We start from the raw sequence: 13,661 nt of genomic DNA, 5'->3' as shown, positions 1-13,661 counted from the left end.
AAATTCAGAGTATTTGTAGAATAAAACCAAACCCAGCAAAACCATTTTAATAAATGTTAGGTTATTGCCTAATAAGACTGCTTAGAAGATAAATATTTGGCCTTTCCTTTTGACTCCATTTTGTTGAAAAATGAAAAAAATAGCTGCAGAATTTTTATACAGTAGTTGTGCTTTCTCTGGAAGAGAATGACTGCTGTTTTAGCCTGAGAACTACAGGGACAGTTTCTAGCGTCACAGGGATTTAAATTTACTGTGTGACAACAAGATGGTTGTGATAAGGAGCTGTCCTAGTATTTGCTCCTGCACTGTGGGACCAGAAATGATGGTGCTGAAGGGAGCTTTTCAGGTTGCTGTGCATTTCTGGGTCACAGTAAGTGTTGGTGTGAGCTTTTGCTGTGCTCTAGACAGGAGAGGTGAAACTAGAAGAATGTGTTTAGCCCTCCTCCTGCTTTCCTTCTTATATTTGCTTCCTGTAAGGTTAATACAGCTTATTTTATGCTGCTGCTGCAGGAAGGCCTTGGGAGGGTCATCACAGTGGAAGTGGCATGGCCATTTCACTGGGTTGTTCTCATAAAGTGCCTCTGAGAGACAGCTAAAGGCAAGAGGAGCTATGCAGGTGCCCTCCTATTTGGCATGAGATGGGAAGAAATTATGATAGAACCATAGAATCTTGGGATGTTTTGAGTGCCAGGGACCTTACAGCTCATCTGGTTCCAGCCCCCCTGCCATGGGCAGGGACTCCTTCCACTAGACCAGGCTGCTCAGAGCTCCGTCCAGCCTGGCCTTCAGCGTTTCCAGGGATGGGGCAGCCACAGCTTCTCTGGGCAGCCTGTGCCCGTACTTCAGCACCTCACAGTAAAGAATTTCTTTGTAACATCTAATCTAAACCTGCCCTGTGTCCGTTTAAAACCATGTCCTATCATTACAAGCCCTTGTAAAATGTCCCTCTGGCTCTCTTGTAGGCCCTCTTTAGGTACTGGAAGGTGCTGTAAGGTCTCTCCAGAGTTTTCTCAATGCTGAACAACCCCAACTCTCTCAGGTGTTCCAGCCCTGTGGTCATCTTCATGGCCCTCCTCAGACCCTCTCCAGGAGGTCCATGTCCCTCTTAATGTTTGCGGTCCCGGAGCAGGATGCAGCACTCCAGGTGGGAACTCTCAAGAGTGGAGTAGAGAGGCAGAATCCTCTCCCTTGACCTGCTGCCCATGTTGCTTTGGATGTAGCCCAGAACATGGTTTGCCTTCTGGACTACAAGTGTGCTTTGCTGGCTCATGCTGAGTATTTCCTCAGCCAACACCCCCAAGTCCTTCTCCTTGGGCTGCTGTCAGTCCATTCTCTGCTCAGCCTATATTGGTGCTTGGGATTGCCCTGATCCAGGTGCAGCACTTCATACTTGACCTTGTTGAACTTCATGAGGTTTCCACAGGCCCACTTCTCAAGCCTGTCCAGGTCTCTTTGGATGCCATCCCTGCCCTTCAGCATGTACACCACCCCACACCGCTTGTTGCCATCAGCAAACTGGCTGAGAGTGCACCTGATCCCACTGTCCCTGTCACTGACAGAGATATTAAACAGCTCTGGTCCCAGCTGAGACCACTTAACACCACTTGCCACTGGTCTCCACTTGGACATTGAACAGATGGCCATAGCTCTTTTAGTGCCACCATCCAGCCAATTCCTTGTCCACTGACAGTTTGGGACTATATCTGTCTACATACATTTTATTTTATGTAATGAAATTTGTAAAAGCCTGGGGTTTTTACCTTTTGAATTGACTTGGCAATGATCTTGGCTTGGTATCTTCAGAAAACCTATTCTGTACATGGTAGCAAATAGTGCATTGGACTGCAGACTGGACTGCAGTCTAAAATTCTTCAGAGATTCCATAAAAGGTGGTTGCCCTCCCTATCTGATTTAGCCTTTGAAAATTCTGAGAGGCTTTAGAAAGGTTTTTAGAGCTAAAACTGGGCTCACAGAAAAAGAATCCATGATTATCTATTTTCATGATGGAGGTGGCTGACTAAAAGTTAAATATAGCTCAGCCACAGAAATAAGATAGTAGATCTAGCAGCTAAAGGCTGAAACCCTTTTGTCAGTGCTTAGTCTTTGTCGCACATTTTACGTTTGTCTCCTGCATGACTGAAGTATCATTGTAGGCAATCCTTTGTAGGCAAGTATATAAAGAAAATATCTAGGATTTACATAACCAAAGTTTAAATTAATAAGATTAGAATGAATATTAGCCCTACAGCCTTAAATATTTCAAATTTTTTTTTATACCTTCTCATGCATTTGAATTTCATTCTCCTCTTAGTGTGAACAGTATCCGTTTTATCTTATTTTTGCAACAGACTTTTCAGAAACACTTGGGGAAACCAGATCACTCTTTTTCATGGAAGAGAGCAGTGCTAGAGCAGCTATCTTATTTCTTGCACCTCTGGCACCTTCAGCTCCAAGCTAGGGCTTGTCCGAAGCTGGCAGATGCCAGCGTGGCACTGCGCGGTCACCGAGAGCACCTGGATCAGGCTGGTGCCTTGCAGTGCTAGGCTGCCCAGGGGGCTGCCCAGGCATGTGACAGGCCTAATACCCAGTTTGGGACCATAGAGGGTGTTTCCATCAGTTCCTGGCAGTGGCAGGTACCCAGTGTTTTTCCAGGTGTTTTTGGGTGATGGATTACCAGCCTTAAATAACATCTACAGTTTATCAGAATATACGGGATTTATCTGATGCATTTGCTTTCAAAGGCTCTGAGGGGCTTGTGTGAGATTCTGGTGGATCTGTCTGTCAGCTATTCATACTGGAACAGCATTTGAGACCAGAATTTATACTTTACAGCTTAAAACTAGATTTTTTTTTTTTAATATATATATATCCTGTGCCTGTTAAATCTGGTGATTGCAACAGCTGCTTTACCAGCTTCTGGTTTCAGTTTTGTTTTGACATTCCTGCTGGCATGCATGTGAATTTACTCCCTTCTTGTACTACTTTGTTTTGAAAAAAAGTCTTAGCTTGACTTTTGATAACTGCAGTTTTAATTGCCTGCACTTTTCACGGGGAACTGAACAATCATCTGATCATTGTATGGATGTTCTTTTAGCTTCCATTACATAAATTTTCTTCTTTTCTTTGAAACCATATGATGGCTGGGTTTTTGTATCCGTAAGCCCTCCTCTGAAAATAAATTAGTGGCAATGCCTGATGAAAAAAGTGAGTTCATGATTGTTTTAAGCCATTTACCTGTGGTTCATTTAAACTCCTCATTACTTATTTCACTAAAACTGTAGTAATTGTACTTAGGAGTAAAAAAGAGGACTTTTTTTTTTTTTTAAGTAAAATTTGATGGTGCCTTTCTGTAACAGCATGCCTTTCATGATAATATTTGGGTTTGCAACATGCATTGAATGGTCAGTGCTTGAGAGTCTTTTCTTGTTCATACGGTCCCAGCTTGCTGGGCTTGCAGTCTAGAAAGCTTCTATAAAGAAAGTACCAAATAATTTAGAAAAAGACTAGAAGAGTGAATTAGGCTTTTAAACCATTGCTCCCTGATTATGCCTTTGTGGTTCATAGACCCTTAAATGTCCAAGCTCATGGTGAATTAAGGCCTGCCTACATAATTTCAAACTGCTGGTCAGAAAAGTCCTCTGAAAGATTATAAAATGCTGGCTTCAGGTGACTTTCAGTACTGGGTTATGGTGCAGGTTGTTTCTCATTCTATTTCTCTGTATTCCACAGGATCTGTCACAGACCCAGGGTTACCTCTGGAGCCAAACTCTTTCAGTGGCATCTGAGAAATAGATTTCCTCTATTACTGCAGTTGCTTATCTCAACTTTATATCATACTTAGGCCATTTTTCTGGAGACATGTCTGCTCTTGTCTATTAAGGTATTTTGTGACATTTGTTGCTCCTCTCAAGCTTTGAAGGAGTCTCTTCTAACATTTTCTTTCACTTTTTGCTATGTCTCATATTCTTGTGAGTATTTCTGACCATCATTCTGGGTGTTTTTATCTTTTTGTCTAGGCTGACAATTCAGGTTGGGCTGTCTCCTTAGCACTCAGTAAGTGTTGAGCTCTCTGTTCTTGTTGGCTTTACTGTTCATCCTTGACAGGTCCCTGTGGCTGATGCAAACTTGCCAGTTTGAATGGCGTTAAGTTGATACAACATCTTGTTACCAACTATTTCAGTAGATCCTTCAATACATCAATGATGTTGCCTGTGTATTTTCTCTTACTTCATTTTGTGTTGTTTATTTTTAATCACTTTACCTTTTGTTTTACACAAGTATTTTTCTACTTGTTTGTGAGGGGGCGGGAGTTGGCATTATCTTGTTTCTTTTTTTTCACACAGTCCTATTACTGCAGTTATTTTGCCTTCTTTGACACTTTTGGACACCACAACCACTGCATGACATAGCGGTGTCCCCCCTTTCTGAATAAATTTGAAATTGCTGCTGAAATGCACATTAGCTTTTTGCAGTAGCTTTTCTCAGTGGGCTGGGAATTTCTTGAACTTGGACCTGAGAGTGGATTTATTGTTGCAAATTTCCACTGCCTCTGTTACCAGTCACTATAGGTGTTCTGTCATCCTTAAGGTTTTGATTTGATTTTGTTTTCTCACAGTATGTAGACAGTCTGGTTCCAGGTGACTTCATTTGAGGAAATCCAAGGGGGTATGTTGTATATATGTGTATGTAAGTAGTGCTCTCTTAAACAAAAGTTTCATGGTTCTACCAATTTCTTACCATTTTAACTTTGCAAATGGCCCTCTTCCTACTTCATTCTTCTTAGCAATTGTTTCTTTGACGAGTTTTTCATTAAAAAGTGTTTAGGGAAGCATTGTCCAACAGTAATGACAGATAATTGTAGACTTGTCTGTGTTATCTCTTCATGGTTAGCTGTCTGGTGAGTAATGTTGCATAACTGTCAGGTTTTTGTGCTTTGTTTGAAACTTATCTTGGCACAATTAGGCTGTAATTGGTTCCTGGGGTAAAATTAATTTCTTTGTGTTCTCTGATTATCAGACACCTTGCCACCTTAAATATGACTCTGTTTGATTTTGAAAGGATTACATAAACTTCTGCAAGTGATGTTTATTAGTTACATATGCAGATTTTGCCACAAGAACTATTGTTTTCTATACAGAAATGCTTGTTTTGCAGTTTTACTGCCAAGTTCAGCCCAATTTTTCCTCCAAAAAATTTTAGGCTTGTAGAGGGTTGTTATGTATATTTTAGCAAGCATATGAAGAAGAAATTATCGATTTAGTCTCCCCACTATTCTCAGCTTTTTTTGGGCTGCTGCTCTTCAGATAGTTGTAATGCTTTATACTCATTTTGGGATGTTTGATGAAATGAGGAGAAGATGGGGGAGTCACGGGAGAGAGAGTTTTGGGGTCACTGCTTAGGTAAAGCAAACTAGGGATGTTATTTAACGGAAATTAGTCTCTGTTGGTTCTGCTCTTGCAGAGCAACTTTGTTAATTTACTTTTGCTCTCTTGCAGTTTCCCTCAAATAATTTCTTAATAGCTCTTTGCAAGACTTGTTGCATTATGTTGCCTATTGCTTTCCCAAATTAGTATAATCTTTTATCTATTGTAAAAGACCACTTCTGCTTTACTCCTAATTTGTAGATTGTGCTCTCTTAAGAGATCTGGGTCAGCCTGCAGGGAACGATGGCTGAGAAGAAATAAACATGTTTTGGGAGATAGCTGTCAGAGAAAAAAGGAATGAGGGAGTCGGAGCAAAGGGCTGAGGGTTTAGTGTGATTCAGTGTGGGCTCTCAGAGACACAAAAATTGCAAGAAGGAGCAGAGGGCAGATAGCCAAGACTTAGAAATAATAGAAAATGATGGTAAATGGTATCAAAGATCAGAATTTACAACTCAGAAAACCACAGAGCTGGCTCTCAGCAAGCCTATGAGCAAAGGACCATTTGCAAGGAGAAACAGGGTAGGAGTTGGTTTACAGACCGTTTTGTCCTAAATGCTTCGAGTGTCTTCCTTTAAGAAATTAAACTATCTATGTTATGTTGAAGAAGGCAGATGATATTCACATTCAAAAGTCTTTTATTTTCTGGAACTCCGAGTAGGAAGAAAGATCTCAGATGGTTCTCATTAAACATCTTGTTGCCTGTGGATTTGGTCTTAGTCTGTAACTCAAGTTTTAGCCATTACTTAGTGCCCTACCTCCAGCAGCAGTGAAATATTATCACTGGATCTTCCTGCATGAGACATGCCCTGGATCAGATAGCATTAGCAGTGATTTAAATTCCAGCTGGCATTAGAAAGGGAGCATTCTTAGGACAGGTCAAAAAACACCACGTGGCAGATGCAGAAGACTGATGTCAACAAGGAGTTCATGGTTGTTAGAGAGGTCCTGGACTTCTTTATGGGAGCACTACGTAAGCGCAGCATTTGATTATGAATTTCAGGAACCACTGTATCACCATTGCATTGTCTTGTCTTTGTGGGTTCTCCTTGGAACTGGTTCTGCAGGGTAGAATTTTATTTGTTTTTAGATGCTGCTGATGGTATCAGAGATATAATCTTGATTGGTTGCTTCCCAGAAAACAAATTTATTCTACTGAGACCATTGAGCACTTTGCCCACACAGTGGTCTGAATGGGTTTTTCCTTCTGTTTCTTCTAGCAACTCCTGTTGGGCTTAGAAACCTCCAAGTCTGTCATTTTTGAAATATCTTTGTATCTGGCATTACCTTCCGTTTTTCTCATTCCCAGGGGTCAGCATTTCTCCCTACTGCTGCTGCATTTTTCTGGTTGTCACTGACACTGGAAGATGCTTCCTCCATCCAAAGCCTTGTGATACAAGCTCTCAGCCTAGCTCTTCGGGAAGTGTGCCCTCTTTGAGGAAGTGTGCCCTCTTACTCTGCTGAGTACACCTAAAGTAGCGTGGTTGGGAGCTGGGTGCTTCTTGATGGCAGAACTGCCTGGTTTTTAGATACGACTGGAATGATTGTGTGCTGCATCACCACAAGCCAACTTTGCCACTAGACAGGGTTAGCAATAATATTTTGTAGAGCAGTGTATAGCTTTGGTACCAGACTATGAAAAAGTAAAGTTACAAAGTGCATTAGGTATGTTTAATGCCTCTCATCACCTTTGTTGTTTCAGCTTCTGAGTTGCCATTTTGTTCTCTTAAGCTGGAATCTCCTTTGCTAAAGCTAAGATCTCAATTTAAAATGTCTGGCGCTCCTTCCCCTTCTGTCTTGCCTCTTTCCTTAGGGAAAAGAACATGATGCTCATACTGGGGCAGCAGACATGCTGTGAAGTAGCATGCTGGACTAAAAGCAGAGGACACTAAACTGAAGCTTTTAAAATTTTTCTCTGAAATTTGATTCCTCAGGTTTTGGAATGTGGGCTCTTTGAACACCCAACAAATGACAGGGCTTAAGTTGTCTTGATTTTTAAATTTTTATTACATGCTTTGGGGGATGAAGTCTGATTGTAACCTGTTGAAGTAAATTTGGGAAACGGTCTGCTCTTGATTTATTGCATGCACATTCTGTACATGCAGAGCTCCAGTTGGTCCCTGCTCTGTGTGTGGGAGGATGCCAAGGCAGAATGCTGCAGAGCAGTAAGCAGTCATCTACAGTGTCAGACTGAACAGCCACGATTACACTGAGACTAAGTACGTAGAAGGGTATTCTATTTTGAAGTTTAACTTATGATTGCACTTCAAAGAACCATATATCGCAGCAATTCGGTACTTTTAACACAGCTAGAATAGTAAGACTGAGTATATCCATTAGTAGAGGCAAATAAAAAATCAGAGCGAGATGAAATAGGAGTACTTGAAAATGTGATTAGATATATCTGTTGAGGTTTCTAAAGATTAGTGTCTGGTCTACAGAGAGCTGGCTGAGTACATTGTACTACTTCCTTCTTTCAGATGTTATTTTGAATGAAAAGGAGCTAAAATTAAATGTTTCTTGGATAAACAGTCCTGTAGATAATCTGATTAATGCTGATTTTTTCACGATTGTAAGTAGGATTGAAGGTCTTAAGATAACCAGTGATTATTAAAACTACTTTATTAAAATGTGCGACCTAGAATCAAAAATGTCACAAATTTATGGGGAATTATTTTCATTTTACTGTTTTTAGTACAAGGAATATTTTCTTCTGTAAGATAGGCTTCCCGGGTGCAAATCTTATTGCACAGATTATTGGTTTTTTGTAAAAGGTAGCAAAAATAAACTTTTTCCAAGAGAGTTATTTAGATATTTCTTCTTTTTTCCCCCAATTATCCTATATAGTACTCATTAGCAAAACAAGAAGCTGCACACCTACCCTCTTTAAAATCCAAACATGCTAATTTACTAAATATAGAAACATATATCTTTACGTAAACAGGTGCCAACTTTATTTAATATATTAATATAAAGACTAGACCTGTTGTTACAGAAAAATATGTTAGAAAATTGATTTTGGTGGGAATTCGTGCTGTTGAAGATACTATGTATAGTTTTGAATAGCTGTTGAATATTGTATTTAAAACTAAGGTCTTGACTAAACTGAACTTGTGAATAAAGATAAATTTTTAAAAGGAGTCTTTCCACTTGCGGTCTAGATGTAAAGAATAGACAAGTAGCAGAAAAAGAGAGATCTTGGTAGGACTATTCTTTCATTCCTTTAGTGCTCAGTTACCATGGTGCTGTAGCAGGAGACCGTAGCTACAAGGGAAATGGTGCTGTTGTTGTGATGCCATTGTTAAGGTTTTTCATGAGTTTCCAGTACAAACAATTTACATTTCCTTTTGTGATAGCTCTCTAGGATTTGCTTCAAATGCTAGGAGGGACGCTTCCGATTTAGAAGAGCAGAAACATTGAAGAAGTCTTCATTGACTATTGTGTTTTGTCCATAGCTACTGCAGGAACTACACAGCTTGCTTTCAAGGCCAGCACTTTGCTAACATAGCAGACAGGCAGCTTGTCAGTTCAAGCCAGTAATTTAAATCTTTGGTGCTAGTCAAAGCTGTCAACTTAATAACAGCTTACTGCATAAACAAGCTGGAGGACTTACTCTAGGTCATTAGTATGGGAAGTTTCACATACTGAATTGATGTTTATCACTGCAGATTGTTTGAAAAGCAAGGCTTGTTTGAAGGAGAGGTAGTGGTTTGCTTAAACAATTCTGCTGGGTGCTTACAGCCTCGGTCATGGCAGTGGGTAGTAAAAGTCACTTCAGACATGAAGCAGTATTGGGTAAATTTTGATTTTTGGAGAAGAGGGTCATCTGGTTAGGTCTGGGTTGTGTTTTTTAAAGGCACACGGGGCAGAGGAAGCAGACTGGCACGGAAGCCATCTCAGTATGCCGTAGCAGGAAGGATCTGCTTTGCAAGGCCTTCTCTCACCACGGAGATCGGTGAAGGAATAGCACGGGAAGTTGAGTGAGTAATGGTGCATGTACAGTGATTTGGCTACTGTGATCCCGCACGCTGGGGACACATACACATCTCAGTCATCTAAATGCTTAGTAATACTACATAAAAAATAATCAATACTTCATGTTTTTACGCCAGTTTTTCCCCCGAGCCGACAGAATGTTTCATCAGCAGTACAGCAAAAAATTTCTTCTAGTTTAAGTAGCATAAATGTGAAGATGCTTTCTTTCGCCTCAAAACAGTGCTATCCCTTAGGACAATGAGTAAGACACACACTAACCTGTTTGAAGTAAAAATTGAAGAGCAATGAAGTGCTATGAAGCTTTCACTGGTTGTGGCTTGGGAGCTGGGGTTTGTCTTGTTCGCTGTTTGCAGTCAGTCACAACCCCTGCACCGTCAGGAATTGTGGCAAGATACGGTTCCCTGCTTTGAAGCAGTGCTGTTTTGAGTTGACCAGTCCTTATGGAGGCTTACTGAGTTTCTGGTAACCAGTTTTTAAAGGACTGACTGGTAAGGTCCTCACTAATTTGTAAAGCTGGACAGGATTGTGCCATAAGGCTTTAGTAAGAGGAAATTTCTGCCTGTGTATTTAGAAATACAAAGATATTTTAAACATCAAACAGTTTGACTACCACTGTTACAGAATTCCTTAAACAGTAAAAAAAGTGTACTGTATACTGTCTGGAAGCATTTAATTATTGAAAACAGGAGCATCTACTATATAGTGAACTGCAGTTATGCTACTAAAATAAATTAATATTTTGTAGTTACCAATTTTCTTTAGATTGAAGTCAGGACTAATTTTGTGTATTTCGCTCTGGATTGCTGTTTCAAAGGGAGATTGTCCTTCCTTTTTTCTTGCCTAGAATTTGCTTTATGTATCTCTTAAATTTTTTAATAAGTAAAATATGCCTGAACAGATGATGTGTTCTAGTTAGCCATATATAGCTACACTAAAGATCTGAAAGTTCCCTGTTAAATATCTTAAATATTTAATTTCTTTTCTGTAAAAGCAATTTTGAAGTTTTTGTTAAGTGAAGAGTTGCCCATATCCTCTCTTACTATTTGATTTTTAAAAACTAAATGAGTAAAATAAAGCGATTAGTTTTCTGGCTAAAGATGTGGGATGATGAGAAATGTACAGCTGCTTAATATGTTTTCAGAAATCAGGCTGGAGAATATAAAAAGTAAATACTGTCAGAAACACAGAAGAAAACATTTTTTAAGCCTTTTATGTTCTGGTCAATGCAGATGAAGTCATGTACATTCTTTTACATAATGTGCTCCTTTAATGGTCCTGCTGGAAATAGACTTCTTGGCAGCTGTACAGTGCAGAACAAGATGGATAAAGTTCTGTTCCTGTTTCAAAATGCTGTAAGTGTGAGCATGTCAGAATTGTACTAAGACAAATTCGTTCAGTTTCATCCATTTGATGCTAGTTAAACGAACTGTTAAATTAATGAGAGCACATCTGAAAAAAAACATCATTTGCCAATAGTTTTTGGAGTGAAATTTGCTTTGTCCTCTGGATCCTGACCCTTCTGAGGAGATGGAAGGGTGTAGTGCTGAGAATGATGAGTTAGTTCGTGGTGAAAAACTGCATTTACCTCTTTTATTTCTTTGTGAAGACCTTGCTGGATCTTCAGACCCTACGGCATTCTGCAAAAACCTTAATCACATGGGTTTCTTGGGTGCTGGAAACATGTATACTTGTAGCCATGGGATCAGTGGCTGTCTTTTGGGTTCTGTTTTAGTGAAGATGTAAGTGTGCATCATTTCATCCTGGTTAAGCAAAGCATTAAAATCTATGGTATGTGTAGATCCTCATCAGTTCACTGTGGTTCTGGGGTTACAGGTGTTCTGAAGTGTTCTACTGTAACAGCACTGCAGTCCCTAATGCAAATCCCCCGTGTTTCAAATTCCCAGTATGAGCTGACAGCTGGTTACAAGTCAGTTATCATGTGCTGTGATTCGTCTGCTGTACCCTCAAAGATTCAAAAGCACTGCATGTTTGCAAAAGTAGCAAGCCAGAACAGTGCACACCTCCATATGTGGTATGACAAAATGACTGAATAGGTTGTTTTTTCATCTTAAAGCTTTGCAGATTTATAGCTACCACAACTTTAATGATGAATAAGAACTACCCACACAAAGAAAGAGATCTAATGGTGACTGAAGGCAAGTGAAATTGAATATATGCTCCTTATAAGGCAGTGCGTGGGAGACACGTTTGTAACATACTGAGTATCTGAGCAAAACCATGTGTCATGTTTCCTTAGGTTCTCAACAGGAGATGTGTAGAAGCAGCAGTGATGACAGGCCTGGCTCTCAACTGCAGCATAAACAAGAAGTCCTTGTTTGACAGAAAACACTACTTCTATGCAGATCTGCCTGTAAGTATGCAGCATGGCTGGTCCCTTCTGGGCCGGAGGAAGGACAAGTCTGGAGGCTGGATGGCAGTAGGGGAGGAGCGCAGAGATGCTTTTTCTGTTTTCAGTCAGTGCTCTGCTCACCCCGACAGGATGCTGCTCTGTGCCCTGATGGAATAGGCAGCTGTGCCCTGGTGCTCAGTGATTGAATATCATTGCTCTGATTGCCGACTCCTTGCTTAGCTGCACAACTCCAGTAGCCTAATGTCATTGGATTGGGAGCTGGAGCTGCTCTGTCCCTTAAGTTGTCCATTCCTGGTGTTTTGTACTAATTGTCTGTTAGGGTAAAAGCAATCTGATAAAAGTCCTTCATTTAAAGTGAGTGTATAACTAACATAGGCTCCAGTGGAATAAACACAGTAGTGTCTTTTTTGTGTGTGCTTAGGGACCTAAAAATATTCAATTTCCTTTCAAAACTTTCCCAGTCATGGTTCCAATGAATGAAAAAACCAAAACAGCTGAGAAATAGTCTTTGCAGTGTGGTTTGTTGGTAGATTTCATATTGTGTAGAAGGTGCCACTGGAAGTAAGATGTATTTTGCTGCATTTGATATGGAAGTAGAAATATTGAAATAATTTAAGAACCTGACTTCTGTCCTTGCAACAGGATGCAGCAGTGTTTGAGCCTTTTTTTCTCTCTAATGATGTTAAACCTTTCTAATTTTTAACTTATTTTTGCATGAACTTATTTGTACCGAATGTTCAGTTTAACACTAATCTGTCAAAGGGAGGAAGCTGTTTTTAGTTTCTGTGGTTTTGGGGTGAAGATCTGATGACATTAAAATAAAAATATGTGCGTTTATTTTATTTGGGAAAGATGAGGCATGTTAGCTTATCCTCTCTTTAGGTGAGGACTCTCAGACATCCAGAGAAGCAGAGTGGGAGACCTCTCAGATCCCAGATGAATCTGTAGAGGTGCTGTATTAATCACCAGATTACCTTCTTTTTCACTCTTGTTCCAGCATTGAAAATATTTTGAAGTTATACAAAACATTTTCAAATACAATTGCTTCCCATCTTAGAAAGAAAATTATGTTATAGTTATCCACTGGAGACCAGGATCTTAGAAAATATTTCTGTTTAATTTTCTTCTAGGTGGGTAACTTGTGGCTCTTCCGTGAAGTTGCTATAATTTTGGTTTGGTTTCTGGGGATAACTTTGCAAATATTTGTAAGCCACTAAGAGGCCCTCTTACTGGGAGCTGTGCAGTGACCTGCTGAGAATGTGAAAAGCAAACATAGCAGTTTGAATTGCCAATAGCTTTTTCTATATGTGTAGAACTATCTTAAAGCCCATTTCAAGACATGAAGGGGAAAAAGGTGAAATAGCAGGAAATAAATATGACTTTCAAAATTCCTTTACACATCATGAAGAAACATCGAAAACATCACAGACAAATTGTTTGCAAATAACCTTTAGTGCTTACTCTGTTAAACTGAAATCACTCTCATATTCCTGTGATGTCTGCTATCAGTAGACTGATAGCAGCTGTATGGGTGAATGTTGTCCTGGGAAAGAATCCACATCCATGTGTCCAAGAGAGCAGTTGAGGTGGAAGAAACTGGGGGACTCTGCAGATGTGAATTGCAGGATCCTCTGGTCACATAAGCATGGGGATTTGGTCGGGAAGATGCTGACACGTTTCATTAGCTTGAAACATGTAATTCTGGCTTTTTTCTGACTGACTTCTGCAGTTTAAGCACTGACAATAAACTGCCCGACCTGCATTTTGTAGTGAACAGTCTAGTCAGGAACCCTGTAATAAGATGCAGAGTTTAGGCTAATGAGCTGAACAGAGCAGATAAATCCAGCTCTTAGGGTCATTTGACAATGGGATTA

General features: G+C 40.0%; 1 protein-coding gene across 1 annotated transcript in view; it reads left to right on the top strand.

Moving 5' to 3' along the window:
• GATB (glutamyl-tRNA amidotransferase subunit B) overlaps nucleotides 1-13,661 on the top strand; it is a 42,557-nt gene that overhangs the window by 4,252 nt on the left and 24,644 nt on the right. The window contains exon 3 of the mRNA XM_040065386.1: nucleotides 11,674-11,787. Coding sequence (XP_039921320.1) covers nucleotides 11,674-11,787 — 114 coding nt within the window. The remainder of the gene's footprint in view (nucleotides 1-11,673; nucleotides 11,788-13,661) is intronic.

The sequence above is a fragment of the Hirundo rustica genome, chromosome 5 (genome assembly GCF_015227805.2).
Source record: "Hirundo rustica isolate bHirRus1 chromosome 5, bHirRus1.pri.v3, whole genome shotgun sequence".
NCBI classification, from domain to species: Eukaryota; Metazoa; Chordata; class Aves; order Passeriformes; family Hirundinidae; genus Hirundo; species Hirundo rustica.
Note: the sequence above shows the minus strand (reverse complement) of the source record. Positions and strands in the feature narration are given on the sequence as shown.